The sequence below is a fragment of the Pyrgilauda ruficollis genome, unplaced genomic scaffold (genome assembly GCF_017590135.1).
Source record: "Pyrgilauda ruficollis isolate IOZ18807 unplaced genomic scaffold, ASM1759013v1 scaffold25, whole genome shotgun sequence".
Taxonomy (NCBI): domain Eukaryota; kingdom Metazoa; phylum Chordata; class Aves; order Passeriformes; family Passeridae; genus Pyrgilauda; species Pyrgilauda ruficollis.
The window spans coordinates 6,690,643-6,712,040 of NW_024523822.1; the positions used below are offsets into that span (position 1 = coordinate 6,690,643).

General features: G+C 40.4%; 1 protein-coding gene across 1 annotated transcript in view; it reads right to left on the minus strand.

The window, feature by feature from the left end:
• The window catches only part of ITGA2 (integrin subunit alpha 2), a 67,645-nt gene extending 52,035 nt beyond the window's left edge, over positions 1–15,610 (minus strand). Inside the window, exon 1 of the mRNA XM_041470685.1 lies at positions 15,510–15,610. Coding sequence (XP_041326619.1) covers positions 15,510–15,549 — 40 coding nt within the window. The 5' untranslated portion in view covers positions 15,550–15,610. The remainder of the gene's footprint in view (positions 1–15,509) is intronic.
• Between the last annotated feature and the right edge of the window lie 5,788 nt (positions 15,611–21,398).

Here is a 21,398-nt window from a genome sequence, read left to right on the forward strand (position 1 = left end):
CACTTAATAGCAAATCACACTATAAGCCAAATGGTAACATTGCCGGGTGCATTGGACAACTTTGGTGCAAAAACATGGAAAATGTTTCTAATTTGTGTCCAAGGTGAGAGTTTTTTTAAATGCTACAGACAGGGCAAACATTTCTTCCAGAAGCGGGTGAAAGTACAGGGAGCAGGTATGACAGCCAACAGCCTGAAGGAAAGTCCCCATGGTTCAAATTCCCCTGGGGTGATGTGACAAATCACATGGGGTCAGCAAAATGCATTGAGGTTAAGCGTTGCCTGCTCATCTCCTCCCTTGACCTCCCACCAGTGTGTAACATCTATCCCTGAACCCAGGGCCACTCTCTGTGGTCCCATTTTCTCCAAGACGGGGCCTTATTCCAAGGAGCAAGGACACCTGTCCCTGCACTGGGAAGCTTCAACTCCTTGCAGCTCCCCTGGGCTTCACCACAGCTTATCGAAGCAATGTCCTTTTTCTCTTCCCACAGCATGACACATGAACCATTTCACCCATCCTTCCCATTTACCACCGGGGCTTGATTGTATTCTTTTTAATCATTTGCACAAGTGCAGCATCAGAGTGCTGCTCTTTGAGAGCAAAAATGTACAGCTGGAATAACGGAGAGGTGTCTGCCAGATCACAGGTCTCTTCAAATCTGCCCTCTGTCATGTTCACTTTCTGGACAGGCAGCCAGTCAATGACAGTGAAAAGAGAAGAACAAAAAAAGCAATCATAAAAACCAGGCTCTGAAGACACACTGTTGTCCACAGTGTTCTTACAGGTCAGCTTTGCCTCTCATCCACAACAGGTCAGCTTTGCCTCTCATCCACAACTGGTTTGCAAAAATCAAAGTAGAAGTGCTGGAAAACACAATGTGACTCAGCACAACCACTATCAAAAGAACCTATATTTTAAATTCCACATTTTTATAAGTGTCAGCAGATTTTTTAGATCTACTCCATGTAAGTCTTAGCTGGCTTGGGCTAGCAAGTATATACTGGCAATAATACAGCAGGCATTTTTCCTGCCATTTTCCTCCATCTTATATAGTGCTTACACTGTAAGGACATCTTTTATACATTTTGTACATCTATCTTAATATAGTATCCATAAAAAGAAACTCACTCAAGCATTTGCAGCCAAAAAAAGAGAAAATTGTAAGTTCCCTTTAGACCTATTTTAAGCCTGTGCAAAATAAGAGGGTCTCTTATGCATTAAAAGGGTGCCAATCATTGAAGTATCTAGGTTCAAAGTACTGTATATTCCAGGCTGGAACGATTCAGCATCTGTTGCTGCCTTCAGGCAATGAACTTTGATAATTTAAGAATCTTGAAATAAAGAAAACTAATTCACTATCTGGATTTTAATAGCTTTTGGTGACAGACTTCTATTTTGTGACCTAATGATCATGATGAGAGATTGGTCCGGCAAGTAAAAATCCACTTCCTAACTTCTGTCTGTAAATGGCACTTTATTTACAGTCAAGTAAACAGACTCCATGGAACAAAGGAAGCTAGATACGAGCCTAAAGCTTCTGAAAGCCCCTCTGCAGACTTCAAAAGCACCAGTTCCTTTCCACTGGGAAAGCTGCTTGGGCAGTTCATTTTAAAGGGAACACCTTCACTAAGTAGAGTTGTCCCAACACCTAGCCTCAGAAAGGAAACGCAAGAAAAGAAATCCTAAAGAGATAAAAGAAACTGTAAGCTTTCTAATAAACTCCAGTATCTCTCTGCATGGTATTTTTTTTTTTTCCCTGGGAATTCCCATATTTAAGCAACTGCATTACTGATGTGTGAGCCATGGGAGCTGCTGTGTAGTTATACATCTGGTTTTATAATTTAACACCAGGATTTTTTTTTCCTCCTAGTAGGATGAAAAATAATGCATGCTATGACTGGGCACCTTTAAGCCTCAACGTGTGGGAATACCTTTGTAACTATAAATGACATATCTAATGATAGCTCTAATGCCTTCTGCTTTGTTCTGTTTGCACTACAAGCTGAAGCAAGTTTTAATGAAGTAAAAGCTCATATTAGGTACACCCAATTCATAATTGTTTTGATTTTGTAAGCAAAGTTAACAGCTTAAAGTGATCAAGCAAAAAATGTCTGTTTGATAATCAATCGTTTGATGTTAAGATTATAATAGCTGTTTTATTGAAACCTCTTATTCAGATTAACATCAAGCATAAAAACATCAACAAGATAAAAAATGAAATCTGATTTTTATGTATTTGATTATTTCATTTGGTGGAACAACTTTATAAAGCTCTAATAGAATGTACTGAACATATTATTAGCCTGTATTTTGTATCATAGGTATCATAATAAATAATGAATTTTCACTCACATTTTACTACATTGCAAAGGTGATGTGCCAATTTTAGATGGCAATAAATTACAAAATACCATAATTAGGCTCAGTTATTCCAAGTCTCACCTCTTATTAAAATACCCAAACAGAGGCATTCTCTGCTGTTGTTATTTATAGCTCTCCATCAAACAGGTCTAGCAAAGACAGTATCAAGAAAAAAAAAAGAGACAATGGACTTTGACCAGTAAGTAAGGATCCACCACACACTAAGTTTTAAATTTATCTAATATTAACCTTGCCAGTAGGAAAGTTCGCCTTTTTCCTTAATGTTATAGTGTTCACTTCTTTGAACAACTACTAGCTAAAAACAATAAAAAGTTTGTTATATAACCCAGCTAAGTAACCCTTTGTCTTTGTGAGTGAGCATTTGTGTCAGTCACGATGTCAGGAGAGCATCCTTGGCAGCTCCCCTCCGCTGGGTAGCACAGCCACAGCTATAACCACGGCCCCTGTGCCAGCTCCAGCAGGGCAGCCGACCCCAAGAAACCCAAACTCAAGGTCAGCAGCATGCTGAAGGATTTGGGGGTGGAAGGGGTAAGCATGTAGTCACCAAGGAAAAGCAAGGCCATGACCTGGCATTATGCTAAAACCATGCACTACAGTTTTTCCATCTATAAGTTATTTTGGGTGGAAAAATGAATCAAGAATACCCCACTGGATTATTGGTTGCTTCCTGAATTAGTTTCTTATACTGGCAGCCACTAAGATGTGTGAGGCTAACATTGCCTTAATTGCTCAGTCTGGCCTTTTTAAAAACATCTATTCATTAGAGAAGAGGGCTTTGCTTTGCCCTTTTATGTTAAACTGCTCCAAGAGAGCCACTACAAATTCCACGAAGAAAATTTTTCTGTTGGTCTCAAAGATTTCTACATCCAAAGAACACACATCAGCAGGGCCCTGAAGCCTGTCAGACCCTGCTGAGGAGAGAGAAAAGAAAGGGGTGGGAGGGATGAGAGAACTTGTAGCTGTTGTTTTCCACTGACTTCATCTCACAGTGGATGCACACTATGGTTCAAGCTTTCTCCATGACTGAAATATTTCTAAGGGCTCTCTTTGGGGTAGATTTTCAGCTATTTTCTATTATGCAAAGTCACACTGGATCTCCTTAGTTGTCAGGGAACTTGAAAAAGCACTTTTGTCTCCATCTGATACCCAGCTGGTATGATTTTTTTTCATCCCTCAGCAAAAGTCTGCTGAAGTTGGCTCACAGATTCCAGAGTTAGAGAGGGAGTACAGGCACCTACAGACCCCCTTCACATTATCACCTACTGTCCTTGCAATGTTAGCCAGAAGGTGGAATGAAGGCAGGAAGGGGAAGCAATAAAGTTATGAAAGAGGGTAGTCAAGTAGTATTTGCTTTATATTAAATATATGTAGTCTTACTTTACTGTTTGAACAACATTTTGGTTTAAGAGTAATGTTATTCCCTTATTATTCAGAACATATATTATCACAGCAATAATCCAACTGGAATTAGACAACTATTCTTACAGAAAGAACTATCCAGCTTTCATAATACAATGTACTTTGAATGCTTTATTGATAAGACTGTGGAAACATAAAGGAAAAAACAACGGCATGCAGTTACTTTCGTCTATTGAATTTCAATATGGATGTTCTTCATTGTGGCTTTCAGAAGCTATTGAGCAATTCTCACTGCAGTGAGCAAAATCTTCAAAAAATTTCTTTTGTACACTTCCTTTTGTAAAGTACTAGTCCAACTATATTGGTTTCACTGTTTGGGACTTTCCTACAAATGAACATAAATATAAAATAACTTTTTTATCTGTCTTTAGAATATTCACAAATGGCTCACATGGAATCCAACCCAACATGCAAGGAAAATAAAGGACTACTTATAATTCAATCTGGAAAGGTGTATTAGCCTTTACTGAGTATGGTCAACATAACTGAAAAAAAATTCTCATTAGTTTTCTCTTTTATATTTACTTTTCTACTTTCTGTAATATTTTTTTCTTCAATATGCACACCCACAGCAGTAGATACAATAGCATGTAGATACCTTCGGCTCATATACTAAAACAGCAGTTTTATAATCACATTTAATCTGATTTTATTTAAAACTGAACAGACTTCTTATAGAGAACAACCTCCTAAATAGAGACAATGTGAACCTCTACAGGAATCAAAAAGAATAAAGAAAGTGATTGGCAAGACACTGCTTTTTATACTGGCAGAAACATTGTATAATCCTACTTCAGTTTCTTTGTCACTATTTCATATGTTTACAGAAGCTTGAAAAAGGCAAGTCTTAATTTTCCTACTTCATCTAACTTTTTCTTCAGACCAACTTTTTCTTCACAACAGCCACAATACCTCAGTCTTCTTAATAATTAACAGAAATCATAACATTTAGAGTAGAAATAAATTATAGGCAAAAAAGCCTCCCCCAAATCCGCCACTCGGAACAAAAGAGAAACAATGCCTCATTTAGTAACAATTCTCCCACCCTTCTTCCTCCCCTTCTTCCCAGCAAATTTTCTTGGCTTAGTTGGCTGACTGCTTCTTCCTGGAAATAGGTCAGCTTCCAGCCTGAGAGCCTCTGTGTGTGTGAAAGCCTGAGACACTGCCTTTCCCTTGCAATGGTTCAGAATGCAAAAGCTGCACTGAGCAGTTATCAATAACCTCCTGTAAAAGCAGTCCAAACCTGACAGGACACAAATTGTGACTGAAAAGTTGGAGAGACTGTGATAACACAGCTAGGAGCTGTCGGTTCTGCTGTTCTGACACTGCTGCAGAACAAGAGATCTAATTAAATTTATCCACAACTTCAGTAGTTAGTCTACAAGACTTGTCTTTCTCCTGATAACTCCCTACTTGTGCCCCAGATATTGCCCTCCTTGGCTTCCAGAGCAGACAAATAAACCACTCTTCATCTGTAGTTAAGAAATCCAGACAACCTACTATACACACAAGGACTGGTTCCAAATAAATGCTTAGGAGCAGCTCCTGCAGGACTGACAACTTCCTATGAGTTTTTAATAAAGACAGCAAGTATACAAGCCTACTCAAGTTTATTATCTTGGCATGTTTCCATCCATGTTTTCAGTGGGGAAAAGCTTTATTTTACAGAAAGTTCACTTAAATTCTATCTTTTTGTTATGAGATGCAGTTTTTCTTTTATCTTGGTACTAACAGGATTTTTCAACTTTGGCCTTAGAATACCAAAATTTTTTTTTCAACACCACAAAGAGATTAAAAGTATGTGAGGGTAACAAGCTGTACACATACATATGTTATTTATGCAGTTGTCACTGGCCTTCACAAGTAATGATGACAAACACAACAAACCTTGCATGCTTCCCTATGATAAAAAATGACTTTCCAAGTGGCATTTCACTCCAGCAGTTTCTCTTCCCTTGTGTCCACATTATCAGTGGTTGTGTTTTCTCTTTTTTAAACCAGGAATATTTCCAAATATAGTCAGAGAAGCATGAGCCACACTACAACTGTAAGAGAGGAAATGCATGTCACCACACTGAAGGCAATGTGACTGCTATCTGTACACCCTATATGCCACATTTGCTCATCTCAGCTGCTATGAAAACATGATTGCACAAAGCAAAAAATTCAGGTTTTCACACAAATATGAAGAAGGGAAAGGAACCACAAGTATCTGTACTTCCCTACCCATATCATACCCTAGCCTATATGAAAATTACAGTGTATTATATTATATTGTGTGTTATATCATATCACACCACGGTTAAATGTGACCTGAAAGGTTAGACTAGAAAGAAACTGAGGGACTTGCCATCACCATCCATCCCTCTGCCGCTCCAGTGTCACAGCCTAAAGCATGAGGACTGCAGTGGCTCCAGTGACCATTCCACCATACCATTTTTAGGACAGCATGTTTAAGACCCTGTTCCTCCCTCACAGCTTCTGAAGCTAACTGGAAGCTTAGCTCTGTGCACTGTACACAGACAGCCACAGAAATAAGAGCAGCTTCAACTGTAGAAAGTTTGCTACATCAGCTTCCTGCAAGAAGAAAAACTCCAAAGCACCACAGGATATATAATACAATACTTGGAAGAGCTATAATTATCAGAACATTTGTTCTCCTATGCCAGAAGTAATGACTACTTCTCTCCTTTGATTTTAATGGGAGCTCATGGCTGGGTGTCCTGAATGGTAGGCAGGTGGTCCCAATCACTCACCTGAAATTGCGCCTTAATGCACCTAGAAATGATCAATTCTGGCACCAGATAGTGTCTAGGCAGAATTTAGGCACATTAAAATCAGGAAAACAATCCAGGAAGCCCAGACTTCAGCAGCTGGCTAACCCACAATGAACCTAAAATTACCTGTTACTTACGTGTCATTACACAAAGTTGCACAAAGTTTAGAATATGAATCAGGTGTAGAAGCAGCCCTGTCTAAGAGCAAAGTATTCTCCCCTACTGTTAACCCACTCTGATGCAACAATAAGAGGCAAATTAAGGATATTCAATTTAATTATTTTGACTTGCAATAATTAAATTGTTTAACTAAATACCTGTGCAACATTATACGCACAACCAAATTACCAAATGTGAATTGTACGGGTAGTTGGTCCCAGAAAGCCAACTCAGAACTCCTTCCCTAAGTGCCAAGACATTAGGCCACAGGCAAGATGTATCTTTGCATGTCTGGAAACCTGAATATACATCCTGGGATGAGCTGAGACCTTGTTTCAATATATGGGGTAGAGACTTGCTTGTCTGACTGCTTTGTTGCCAGGTAGCAAAGACAGTTCTGGAAAACACTAAGAGGTGAATCTACATCACCATGAGTCTCAAGGAAGAACTAGACCCATATCTCCCAGGTGACTATTACCATTACTTCTGAAGTAGCTACCTCTCAAAAAAGCTAAATTGGACACCTGTCTCCTAAAATTCCCCATCCTTAGCCTCAATAGCAGGAGGCACCTCATGCTGGTGCCTGAGAAGGATGCAGTTCAAACACCCTTGATCCACCTCTTAGATGCAGGAGTCTTCCAGATTTGCAAGAAGCTGGCTTTTTGTGCATTTTAAAGTGCTGAGTCCAAGGCACCTAACCCTGCACTCTGGAGCAGGGGGACCGTGTTTTAGGTGAAGTGGGGCTGCAGCAGGCACTCTCCCAGCCCTCATCCCACATGGGGTCTACCCAGATGCCAGTGCTCAGGTTGGTGACAGGATACTGTAGTTGAGTTCAGAAGGAAGTTATCTTCTTTTCTTTTTTTCTTTTTTCTTTTTTTTTTTTTTTTTTGGTAAAATGAAGCCATTGTACATTTTGGGATCAGAGAGAAGGGCCCATGTACATTTAAGAAGAGTTTTCTGGAGATAATACTTGCTTCCACAAAAGCAGAACAGTTGCTTTTTTGTCTTCACAGAACCAAAGTCTATTGTAGCTCTCAGCTTCTCAGAAGGACAGCTCCAGAGACTCAAGCACTTTTTTACTGTTCAATATGATGAACTGGCTTTTGGCAGCTTGGAAGGGAAAACAAAAAAATTTTAAAAAATGCGTACCAACCCCCACTCCCCCCACCCAAAAAAAAAAAAAAAAAATAGGTGGGGGGAAGAAAAGAAAAAGAGAGTAGAGACAGTGAAATGAAAGGATTTTTGGCTAGAGTTAAATGGATAACTATTATTAGCAGAAGGACTATGTGAGTAGCACTGCTGGATTTTTTTCTCAGTTTATTGTTTTGCCCATCTTACTGAGAGTTTCTCCTTTGTAATTTCTGCTATTTTATATTTGACCTATATATATTTCAGGCATGTTTAAAAGGGAACTTTATTTGGTGAGAACAATTAAAAAAGTGTTATGTCATTAAAATGTTTTCTATGCAGAAAAGGTTAGCTAAATTATCATTTGAGGAATTTCAGCTAAATCTGAGTTTAATACTTTAAATTCAATCCGTTCTATGTGCATCTCAGGTACTGCATATACAGACAACTGAATTTTATACTACACAGTAGGTATACTGGATAAAATAGTTTTAAAATTCATTATTATAGACTGCTGCCATTGTCGTATTAGAACTTACTGTTAAGAAAATTGAATAAAAATTATTTAATAAAATGTTTTACTATTCTTTAGGTAGCAATTAATATTGTCTCAAACAGAAAATTCAAATAAGAATACAGGCACAGAGACATTTGAGTCACACACTCTCCTCTGCAGTGATATTTGGTAACAGTCTAGGATGCACTGGTTGACTTAGGACATAATATTCCACTTGATGCTGCTTCGGACAGGTCCCTCAAGGAGATTCTTTTATGTTTCACTCTCCTTACTGTAGCATGTTGCTATAAAGAAACCAGGACATAAATTCTTGACATGAGCTGCCCTGATTTGACACCTATTCAGACATCTACTCAACTAAGAGAATGGAACCAGCCAAGAACAAATTTAGGCCTGAATTGCAGTAATTTACTGTTTTGTTCTTTTAGCTGAATATATAATGAAGTAGAATTTCTCAGTCAGTGTGCTGTCATAGCTGAAGGGAAACTTGAACACAAAAGTCACAGAAACTGAGGAATTATGAGAAGTGACTGCTGTGCATGTGGAAATTTATACACACTGACAGCTGATTCCACCTGTGTGCAGTTGCCTTACTGCAGGCAGCACAGAGCATGGCACAGGTACATCCCCCAGAAAGTACTGGGGTGACAACTTCTAGTAGCAGCATCCTTAGCTGCACTAAGCACACAGACCCAGCACAAGGCAGCTACTCCTCAAGCAGTTAAGAACACTGATCTTGCAGCTGGCTGAGGTAGTTGTTTGCCAGGTAAACCAGTGGGTGAAGCAGCCTGGTCATCTGCACTCTTATCATCACACACAGCTTTGTACTGCAGTCCTAACATAGCATCAATCGCTGCCAGCTTTTCTTGCTTAAGGTCTCTTATGTTTGAGACAGATAGCTAGACAGGCAGATAGATTAGCTGTCATATAGATAAAAGGTAAAAATTTAGTTCAGTCCTTCACACCCATCCACCCCCACCTCACCTCTCCATCCTCAAACTCCACTATTTCCTTAGGTACTTCTATTGTGCAATAAGCTTCCTCCCTGAAGCCTGCTGTTGACAGTAATTTTCCCCAAGATTTCTTTATTGTCTGTCCTTTAGAAATAACCAACCATGTTATGCAAGGAGATTCGTGTGATTAAGGAAAAAAAAAAAAAAAAAAAAAAAAAAGGCATACAGGTGTACGATATAAGGGAAGAACTATAAACTTGGAAGCAGGTTGCAAAGGGCAAAATAAATCAGGAATAAGGCAACAGTTCCATCAGGGCTGTGCATAATTTCCAAGCCCTTCACCCTGTCTAACAGCAATCTGAAAGGAACAAAAGAATCCATGACATACATCATGTGTGACATTCAACCATGCAGATGCCATTCAGTTGCACACAAAATGTCTTTGCTCATCCTCCATTCAAATAGTCTGTGTTGATCCTTCTTCTTTGCCTGCTCCTTTAAGACCTGAAGAATATGTAAGTCTTACTATATTTTTACAGCATGTGCATCTCCAGGAGAAAATAAAATTTTCTCCTCTGAGGAACCTGAAATGTTACTCAGGGAATAATTCAAAATAACAATTACCAACACTCAGAATATTGAGATTATTTGGCAATTCAGAAATCACAGCCTTATTTGGAAGTGATGGAAATGCTTATGTTGACACCACTAAATGCCTTCAGTATTCACCACCTCCAGAAAACAATTGCAGTATGAGCAGGAAGAAGATTATTGCATATTGCTTCACAAAGACACATACTCACACTCAACCAATACAGACAGAAGACTTCATTTATCCTTGTAATTCAAACTCATTTTTATTATCCTTTAATAAGTGCCTTAAGAATTGGTATATTCCCATAACTATTTAGCACAGATATATGTCAGTCTTCCACCTAAGGGTTTATAAATAAAAATCCTTCTGTGTTATCACTTTTAACAGAAAAGAAAACTAAGGCTCAGACAGTTCTCTGATGTCCTTGAGTAATTTAAATTTGAACAGTAGAGCCAAATTATTTACACAAAAAAATAAGCTTATCAACTTGTTCTGTCTTCCTGCACAGGGTCTGAAACCCCAACACTGTGCACTATCACAGGGCCAGAGATCACTATGTGGTCTAAAAGCTCCAGAGAAAAGAAGCTCTAAACATTAAAACTGCTAATGAAAATGTCCTAAGCCAAGCAGATAACATGTGTTGGTATGCAAGTGCATGGCTATGCCGATGAGAATCCAGTCTGTGTCCTGTCTGCATTTCAGCACGGTCACCATGGAAATGGGAACCAGCCTGCACAGAGCCTAACAAAGGAAACCTTTAAATGAAAATAACAACACTGGATAGAGGCTGCACAAGATTTCTGCTGGGGAAAATGACTTGTTTTACTCATCTGGAGATGCAGAAACCCCCTTTTACCTGCATTAATCTTAAAGGAAGGTACTTTATTCACATTTAGTTGTTTTGACATAAGCCATTACACTGGTAGTTGCAGTTATTAGCCCTCATGAAAATACATCACATGAAGTACATACAAACCCCACTTTCATTCATTCATTCAAAATTACAATAGTGAAGAAAGACCACAATGAATAATATTTACATAGTGGCTAGGAAGCACAATGAAAAAAAGGAGTAGCTGTACTTTTACTTCTTTAACTTCTTAAATTAAAGTTCTGTGATACTGAATTAAAAAAGCAAAGAACAATTCACATGTTGTTCCAGAGAGAGGCAGCACACAGTTAAAACTTGTTGGTAGGATCTCATGTTGACTTTGACCAAATTATGCACAAATAAATATTAACTATTAATGTGTTTAGGTGTCTGATGGTAATAGCCAGTATGCTTTCTAAAATAAACACCATACAAAATACAAGTCCTGTAATGCAGTATGAATGAAGCCTTACTTCAATCTGCAATGCTGTGAGAGGCAAAACTCCAAAAATAATACATAGTGGTGCTGCTACTTCTTGCTACCTCAGAAAGAAGGAAAAACTAGAAACAGGTTTACTTTAAGAAGAGTTCATGTTTAGATCCTCCTTTCAAGCCATTTCCAGATTATAGAATAATTTTTAACATTAACATTACTCACAAATATGATAATAAAACATCAAGGTATCAAAAGATGATCACAAAGAGAGAGAAAGGCAGAAAATAGGCTGTATTGGTGTGCATGATTGTACATTAAAAACATTTTCACCCCAACTTTTAGCTTCATTTATTACACCAAATATTCCATTTCCATTTGCTATTCAGTTATCAGTTTAGTCCATTCTGCTTTGCACATTGCCATATCCTTTTATGTATATGATTTTAATCTTAGCAGCTTCCTTGTTGATTATTGCTTACATATCTTGAAAATAAACATTTAAGTATTTGCGTGTGACAGAGGATTTATTTTTCAACAATCAAGTGAAATGAGAGACCATCCTTACCTCCATTAAAAAAAAAAAAAAAAGTACTTACCACTTTTGGATATCTAGAGATACAGCTAAACCCTTTTTGCTCACATTTGAAACACAATTTCCATTTACTTCAGTCACAGCTGTGAATACAGAGCAGTTTTGCACATCAAGATGCACTTGCACAACCAGCTCAAGCCAGTGGAAGAGCTATCAGTGACAGAGACTTTTCCAGCTTTCCTCCCTCCTCTGGCCACGAGTTCTGACTGTACCCTATGCCAGCACTAACAAATAAATTGCTCAAGTGAGCAAGATCAGTTTAGCTCATCTCCAAAACTAACCTGGCTCAAAAGGGGGAAAAAATTATTCAAGCAAATGGGTCCCTGACCTGTTCCCAAGACTAAGCCATAGAGATAGCACAGAGGAACTGGTGGAAACATACAAACAGGAGTGGATGAAATGTCCTTGCAGCGTCAGCTCCACATTCAGGTCAGCTTAACCAGATCGTGAAAACGCAGCTTTGAGAACCCCTGGCTGAGCAAAGAGAAAGAGAGAAAGAGAAGAACACAAAAGCTCCAACCACATGTCAAAGATTTGATTTAAATGACTCGTCTGAAATTGTACTCAGCTTTTGCGGGGAAAAAAACAAAAAAAAAAAAAAAAAAAGAGAGAGAGAGTGAGAAAGAATCCACTTTTGTAAGGAAAAAAGAGAAATTTATTTATCTTAATCCTGTATTTCATTCTCATTCATTAGACCACTTTCTAATTTTAAAACTAAGCAAGGCAGGAGTTCCAGTTCCAGTTCATTATCTGATCACACCATCTTTGTTCATAGGCAGTGACAGCATGATGTACTGATGTGCAAAAGAGACAAATCCAGGTGGCTAACTTACTCTGGGCACTTTCCACCTTTTGCATGTTAAATGCCATTATCACAGCTTCCATCCCAGTTTAAACAAAAGCATACTGAAGAAAAAGAGTCTGTAGGTTGGGTCTCCTGTTCCTCTATGGGGCCTTACAGCCTATTACTTACCAGAATTTCCACCACTGGAAACTCTCTATTCTACACAGACACCCCAATTTCAGGTAGACCTGTTTTCTCTTTCCGTCTGCCTGGGTCCCACAGAGAGACTTGAGAATCCACGGCACTCATGTGGTAAACCTGTAGCCCAAAAGGCATATCCCCCATGTCGCTGCAAGTTTTCATTTCAGAATTAAAGAGTTCAAGGGATGTGTACTTCACAGAATGGAGATTTTATGAATGTGCTAAGAGTTGTATCATTCACATCCTGGATTGCTGGAGGAAGGTGCATGTTAGGCTTCAATATGAAGGCTTGCTGAGATAGTATAGGCGAGGTCACCTCAAATTTTACTTCCTCCTCTATGTATGGTCCTCCAACACTATCACTTGGTATTTCACTATGAAGTTAATTATTGTTATAAAAAGGAGAACAAGCTGGTTCATCTGAAGGCCAGGAAGCAGTTAAGAGTATGCAGTACAGACAGTCAGGAGACCACCATCCAGAAGCAAACTGGAAAGCAGAGTGACTTAAAAAACTATGGATATTGCTTTAAAAATAACAAATAAGATGAGAAGTCAAGAGAGAAATTTTTTGCATTTGCAGGTGTAGATCTAAGACCTCACGCAGAAACATCTTACTAAGGTGCACAACAAGGTGGACATAAATTAACTTAGAAACTAGCTGATGAAAATGCATTTCTTTCCAGAGGAATACAGTTTTGCACAGACTTTTTACCTGGCCAGATTTAGGTAGACAATGCAAATAGTGCCTTCCTGCCAAATTTCAAATATCTCCTCTGAAGCATGACACTAGAGCTTTCCAAAGAAAATGTTACCAGAATTGAGCCCAGGAAAGCTACTGTATTTTCCACTGGCTTCATTCTCATAGAGAGTGGGGCTGTTTTGGCTCTGACTTTTAAGAACAGGATAAGGAAAAAAATGCACTTAAATGTAAATTTAAAGAACTTGACGTGGCAAATCTATCAGCAGCATGTAGCAACAGAAAAGCTTCTGGCTTTGTTGCATAGGTTGCCCTGTAATGCATCATTTATTCCTCTTGACATAATCTACTTCTCTATGCCATACATTTTTTGGTCAACAATTTACAAGGTTGGTAACAAAGTCATGCTATCAAAATTATAGTTCTGTTTCAGATCTCTTCTTGTAGCATCTACGAAGTCTTAATGACGTCCCAGACACAAAAGTACACATCAGCAAGAGTAACCCACTACTTCACTGTTGCACTATTTTTAGTTTCATTTAGAGACACAGCAAAGCACCCCATGTGACCTATTTAATACAGCTGATAATTCAGAAGTTAATATACTGACATAAAATCAAGTCTGGGATAACTTGGAATATTTTCTAGAAGTGAAGACTAATTCAGCCAAGCTCTCCCAATTAAATTTAAGAGTATCACCTCTGAAAGTAAACCAGTTCACTAGAATTCAAGCAACTTGAAAATTATCGTGGGAGAGCTACAAGAGTACCACCATAGCAGAGCTCTAAAAACACTTAAGGAAAACTCTCCTGAAACTTTTTGGTGCTACTGCAAGAAGATCAAAAAGGCCTTAGCAAGTATTAACCCAGTAATTGCATCCACTGACATCAAATGTCATGACACATCTGAAATCAAAATTATGACAGCTTTCAGATGTATAAATTGAGATAAATCATGGGTAGTGCCTGAACAAAGTAGATCTATCCCACTTCGGTCATTCAAAATGCCAGAGGAACTCTCCTCTCACAATCAGCCCTTATCTTCTGCTTTCAGCACTGCTCTACAAACTTTGCAAGTCTTAAGACCCCATGAATTACAGTGAATGCTAATGATCTTGGGTTTTAGTAGCTGTAACCAGGAAAATAAAGGATAGATTAAGCAGAAGTACAGGGTGGAATGTTTTGCCCACTGGTACTTTTCAGATTTTTTTTTTTTTTAAAAAAAAACTGCCAGGTTGTTTTTGTTCTATATATCACATCACAGGTTAATATTTTTGTATTTTATTTCATACCCTGAAGCCACACATTCCACTTGCAGTGTTCGCTATAGTTACTGAAAGAACAAGTTAGAACAGCTCATCAGTGAAAACTCATTTTCATGCTGCCTTTTCGGTGACTTGCTAATTAAGGGTTTTTGAGAGTATACAGTAATATTAAAACTCTGAAACTGCCTGGGAATTTGCTCATGGCAAGTGAATATGATTGCTTATAGTTCCCAGGAAAGTAGATGTAATGGTAATTAAGTTAGCCAAAAGAAGGAGGAGATGGTTCAAGTTTCCCTATCCTTGTCCAAGGAGCGACATCTGCCCAACAGTGCAGCAACAGACCTAGAGGACTCTTGCAAATAGGAGCAGCATTCACAAAGAGAACATCATCTTTGCGCCTAAAAAGGTATAACCATCATATAATCCTAAATCCACACATCGGGCTGTCCCCGCTCCCTCTGCTCCAGCGCGCACACACAGTCCATTTACGGGAAAGTGTAATCTACGCCACTCCAGGAGTTTCACCTGCTTTAAAATCGCCGCCGATGCATGGCGCTCGCCCGCAGCCCCATCCCACCAGTTCGCAGCCGCGCACCCTCCGCGCGTCTCCGCCCGGCCCGGCGGCGCGGGAGGGGCCGCTCCCGCTCCGCGCCTCGCGCCCGCCGGCGGACCTTCCCTCCCTCCCTCCCTCCTTCCCTCCTTGCCTCCCGGAGCGGCGGGACGGACAGACGTACCCAGCGCGAGGAGCAGAGGCGCCGTGCCCGCGGAGCCCATGGCCGGCGCGGGGCGAGGTCGGGCCGCGGCCGCTCCGAACTGGCCGCTTCCCAGGGCGACACTGAGCGCCACCTGCTCCGAGCCGCCCCCAAATACTCTTCCTCCTCCTCCTTCTTTTCCTCCTCCTCCTCCTCCTCCACGCCCCCTGCGGTCCGCGGCCGTGGAGGGGCCGGAGGCAGCTCCTCCCGTCTCCCGCCCCTCGCTCCGCGCCCGCGGCGCAGCCGGCGGTGCTGTCCCCTGCAGGCTCTGCTGCCGCGTTGTCCCACTCTGTTCCCTCCTGGCTTTACTCCCTGGAGGAGCCACCCTGGCGCTCGGCCCACCTGGCGCTGCCCAAGGCTGCGTGCCCTTGCCTCATGGCTGCGCTGGAAGGGGGCTCCGGGATCGGGACACCCACCACCCCCGCCCTGGGAACCTGGGCGACAGCGGTTTGGAGGGCTGGGGAAGTTTGGAGGGCCTCTTTTTCTTATTAAATTGTGCATTTGATGTCACTGAGTCTATATCTTCTTCTTTAAATGAAATTTTTGCAGACTATGCCCCCCAGCCTGCAGCAGTGAAACAGGATCCAGAAGCCTTGCCACGCAACTGTCTCGAACTTGGATAGTGAGGATGTATTGCCTAGGCAAAATAACTGCCTGCGTTTCCTTAGATGCCAGGCAAATGTCCAGGTAGACAAAGAGAATCAAAGCCAGTAAAAATAGGGAGGTGAGGATTTTGACTTCCTAAGAAATCAGAAAGGGGTCTGTGTAGCTTTCAGTCTACCAAGCCTTGTCAGCACTGACAAGGCTTGAATAATGTATGTGCAGAGTATTTGAGAAACATGCATTTTCTCCATCCCACAGTTCCAGTAAATATCAAAATTTATGGACTACCTTTTCATATGGAATATATTTGTTTCATTTTGTACAATGAATTCTGCTGAATAATTTGAACTTCTTGGCATTAACGCTGTGTAATGAAAAAGACAGTTGGCCTGGAAAATTGAAATAAAAAAGCTTCCTTCCTTCACCCTCCTTGCCATCTAGGTCATCGCCGTTTAGGTGTGACACACTGTAGCTATTATTTAAGGAGCACATGTATTCTCTCAGCTTCTTATTTATTTTTAACCTTTGGAAACTGAGCTGTAAATTAAAATGAAGAAGTTTCTCAGCATTTGTCAGCAGGTGGTTTTCAACAGGATTTTTTGGACATGGGTTTTATATGGACATCATGCGGTTAAAGAAATCTCCACCAGCATGTTAAAATCCACTTGATGGAAGTGCAGCATGGACCTGTCTTTGTATAGCTTACATTGGATTCTTTCATCTGCTTGCTTTATAGGACACACAGGACTGTTACCCAACTTAATGAGAAAGCTTGCATGGACTCACTGTGAGCACTTCCCAAAACACTGTCACTGCTGGGCTCCAAAGCTCTTTCCAAGGCCCTTGGTCAGTCATCACCAGGGACAACTCACAAGTCTCTGGGAGCACTCTGTTTCCCTTGCGTGGTGTCACAGGAGACCTGCAGACGCCTCAAGCAGTATTGAAGTGCAGATATTGAAGCAGTAACACCAGCTTCAGCACCCAGACTGGTCCAGTGACCAGTGGGAAAATTGTGATGGGAAGAGCAGCCATGGGAGATTTTTTTTCCCTCTGCACTGAGTGTATATACATGTAGGTGCCACTCTGGGACAAGAAGGAAAACCTATACTTCTACAAGGAATAAGAAGAACATAATTAATAAATACTAACGAAAGGACAATAAAAAACAGCAACCAAAAATCCACGTCACAGAGAAAAATGGTTTCTTAATAATGGAATAAACCTAGAATTGCCCTCTGCCCCACCCTAAAATAACCTCAGCAGACTAATGTCTGTTTCCTAAGGAACAATGACTTTGATTCAGTTACATCATTCTAATTATAAATATATCCTTAGGATATGAAACTTTCTTTCTCATCCAGATACAGTGTTGAAGAATAATTTCTCACACACAAAGGCTGTCTCCCAGGGTGCCGCTTCTAAGACCAACATTCTTCAGTGTTTACAAAGAATAGGCTGTAGGAGAATAAATTCTTGTATTCTTCAACAATACTCCCTTGGATTAATGCTTTTGTTTTAAATTATTTTAAGCCATTTGATAACAACCTTCTCATATAATCCTGAACTGTACTTTGTATATTGTAGGAAACAAGAGTTTTTATATTGTGCAATATTTCACCTTTTTTGACTCACATCAGAAATTTTATACATATATTGCACATATTCAGGTAAATTATTATTTACTATTGTTCACCTACACCGATAGAGAACAGTTTGGTTAGTGCTCCTTATCTCTGCACTATAAAATGGGGTCTGATACACACCCTTTGCTGTACACGTGTTTGTTGTTTAATGATGTTTTATAGCACCTTGTCCTGTCTGCTAGCCATTGATCTCAGGGACACTTGCCAAAACCACCGTATCTGCCTGAGTTTATTTGCAAAGTTTCAGGCTTGGCTCTATGCAAATACAGTGTGTGCATTAGAATAAATTATTTTGTTATCAAGGGCAAACAAGCTTTCTTTCTCACAGTAAGGACTGTGTGAAGCAGGTTGCTTGATCACTATGAAAAGATCACTATAGGGTTTGCATTTTCAAGAAAAAATAGAAGTTGCAGAGTAAGATAATGAAGAAATCTTGCTTTTAAAAGTTATTCTGGTGAACACATAATTCAGTGATCAATTTTACAATTTATGCATGTTATTCTAGCTTTTTAATGTGACAAAAAATGTTCAAATTAATGCCAGCCTTCTCAGAGAAATATGCAGGTATCTCCATTTTTTGTCATTTGCAAGGGCTGACCAGAGAATCAGAGTTTCTGTGGTATGCAAAACTTAGCTGTTATCTATTAATGTGTTTCTGGGAGGAAATCTTGGAAAAGTGACTAATTTACACACAGAAGTCCAAGATGAATGGCTCCAGGTCACACTTTGATTTGTCTGGAGATGCTAGAGGAAAGGGCTACAAATATTAGTTATTGTTTTTAACAGAACATGGTGTCTATAACAGAAATGTTACATTAAGGGCTCCACTGAAGGAAAAAGAACAAGCTACTAAAAAAAAAAAAAACAAACCCAAATCTATAAAGGGAATGTTAAAATTAGCTGTGAGGATGTAGTTTAGACATTAGTAATAATTCGGATCTGAAATAAAATTGGAAAATGTCAAAAATACACTAATGGCATTTTAGGTATCACATAGGGAATAAGCAGAGGACAAACCAGCACTTTGCTATGCTACTGTGCAAACCACACATTTTTAATGCTTTTTGCAACTTTGATTCAATAATTTCAAAGTGCTACACAGGAACTCTCTAGTCTTGGTCTTGATGCACAGCACCACTCCCTACTCTGGAATACCAGCATACACTTACCTGTCTCTTGCTGTATTGTCTGAACTGTGTTCTACCCAGCACAGAATATACACAAATATTTTTACCAATTCTTTTTTCAGGTAAGAAAAGCTTAAGTCTGTCATGGGGAAATAATATGAATGGGATGTAATGAAGCCAGTGAAGTGTTCCATTCGCATGTGATCTCAAAAGTGAGGTCCTACAGCAGAGCCCACCAACACAACCTATGTAATTTCAGGGTCTCTGGAGCAGTTGATGTGCTACTCTAATTACCAAAGTATTTAACCTTGATACAGCTCCAATAACCGCATGAACTCTTAAAATTGTGTGTATCTTTAAGTATCTTTAAAATATTTATCAGACAGGATTTAAAAGTATCCGATGAAAAGACAGGAGCCTCTATTTACTTAGAATATACCTTTGTTTACATTTCTGGCCATTTCTATTTTGAAAACATCATCATTGTTTGGATTTTTTTTTAATTAAGATCTATAAATTATTCCTTTTTATCTGCCTGCCATCAAAAGTTGCTCAAGAATTCGGCAGACATTTTTTAGCAAACCTGACTCCCTTAACAATTTACACTGAATCCCACTGAATTTTTAACTAATTATGTGGGATTTTAATTAATTATTTTTATGTGGGATTATTAATTATTTTTAACTAATTATTCTCTCCTGGTTATTTGGTACATTTTGTAGGATTAGCTACAAAGCTTGAGTAAAAAGATGAAACATCAGAAAGGTGGTGCAAAAAATTTGGTAACATGATCACGTGTTGTCTAGTAAAAAAGCATTCACATTATCACACAATCAATTAGATTGGAAAAGAATTCTGAGATCACCAAGCCTATTCCAATGTCTAATCACCCTTTCTGTGAAGAAATACCTCCTGATGTCCAATTTCAACCTCTCCTGGTGCAGCTTGAACCTACGTCCTCTCATCCTGTCACTGCTTGAATGGCAGAAGAGATTCATGCCTCCTTTCAGGGAGTGATAAGGTCTCCCCTGAGCCTCCTTTTCTCCAGGATAAACACCCCCAGCTCCCTCAGCTGCTCCTCACAGGACTTGTGCTCCAGCCCCTGCCCCAGCCCCACTGCCCTTCTCTGCACTCTCTCCAGCTCCTCAGTGTCTTTCCTGCAGTGAGGGCCCAGCCCTGGACACAGCACTGGAGCTGTGGCCTCACCAGTGCCCAGCACAGGGGACAATCCCTGCCCTGGCCCTGCTGGCCACACCATTGCTGATCCAGGCCAGGATGCCATTGGCCTTCTTGGCCACCTGGGCACAGCCTGGCTCATGTCAGCTGCTGTCACCACCGCCTTTCCTGTGGCACTGCCTGTGGCTGTTGTGACCCAAGGACAGGACCCAGCACTTGGCCTTGTAGAACCTCACCCCACTGGCCTCAGTCCATCGATGCAGCCTGTGCAGATCCTCTGCAGAGCCTTCCTGCCCTCCAGCAGATCAGCACTTCTGCCCAACTTGGTGTAGACTCTGGATTTAGTAAGGGTATACTTAATCTCCTCATCCAAATCTTTTAAGATATTGGTCAGGATAATAAACATATTGAACAGAACTCTGCCCAACAGTGAGCCTTGTGGAAGCTGAAGAGTGACTGGCCACCAGCTGGATGCAGCACTGTTCACCACCACTCTCTGGGCCTGACCATCCAGTCAGCTTTTAACTCAGCGAAGGGTGCACCTGTCCAAGCCAGGGGCTGCCAGCTTTTCCAGGACAATGCTGAGGGACACAGTGTCAAAGACTCTTCTGAACTCCAGGTAGACAACATCAACAGCCTTTCCCTTGTCCATCAAGTGTGTCACCAGGTCACCAAAGGAGATCAGGCAGGGTCTGCCTTTCCTAAACCTGTGTTGGCTGGGTGTTATCCCTCTGATCCCTACCAGCTGTCCTGTAAGTGCTGTGTGATCACACTCAATATGTTTCATAACCTTCCCTGGGACCAAGGTCAGGCTAACGATATCTTCCTTCCAGCCCTTCCTGTGCATGGGAATCACAGTGACCAACCTGCAGTCATCTGTGGACCTCCCCATTAGCCAGGACTGACAATAAATGATGAAGAGTGTCTTGGCAAACTCTTCTGCCAGTTCCCTCAGTACCCTTGGGTTAATCCCATCTGGTCCCATTGACTTGCGGGTGTCTGAGTGGCACAGCAGGTCACTGACTATTCCTCCTGGATTACAGGAGTCTGTTCTGCTCCCCATCCCTTTCAAGCAGCTCAGGGGGCTGGTTGCCCTGAGGATCACTGGTTTTACAGTTGAAGACTGAGGCAAAGAAGGCATTAAGGACATCAACCTTTTCCTCATCTTTGGAACCGTATTTCTCCCCCATTGAGTTCATTAAAGAATGGAGTTTTTCCTTTGTCTTCCTGTTGTTATTAATGTTTTTATAATACATTCCTTACCAGCTTGCAAAAATCCTATTCACTTTCTAAGAAAATTTGTCCTGGGGGGAACCAACAGG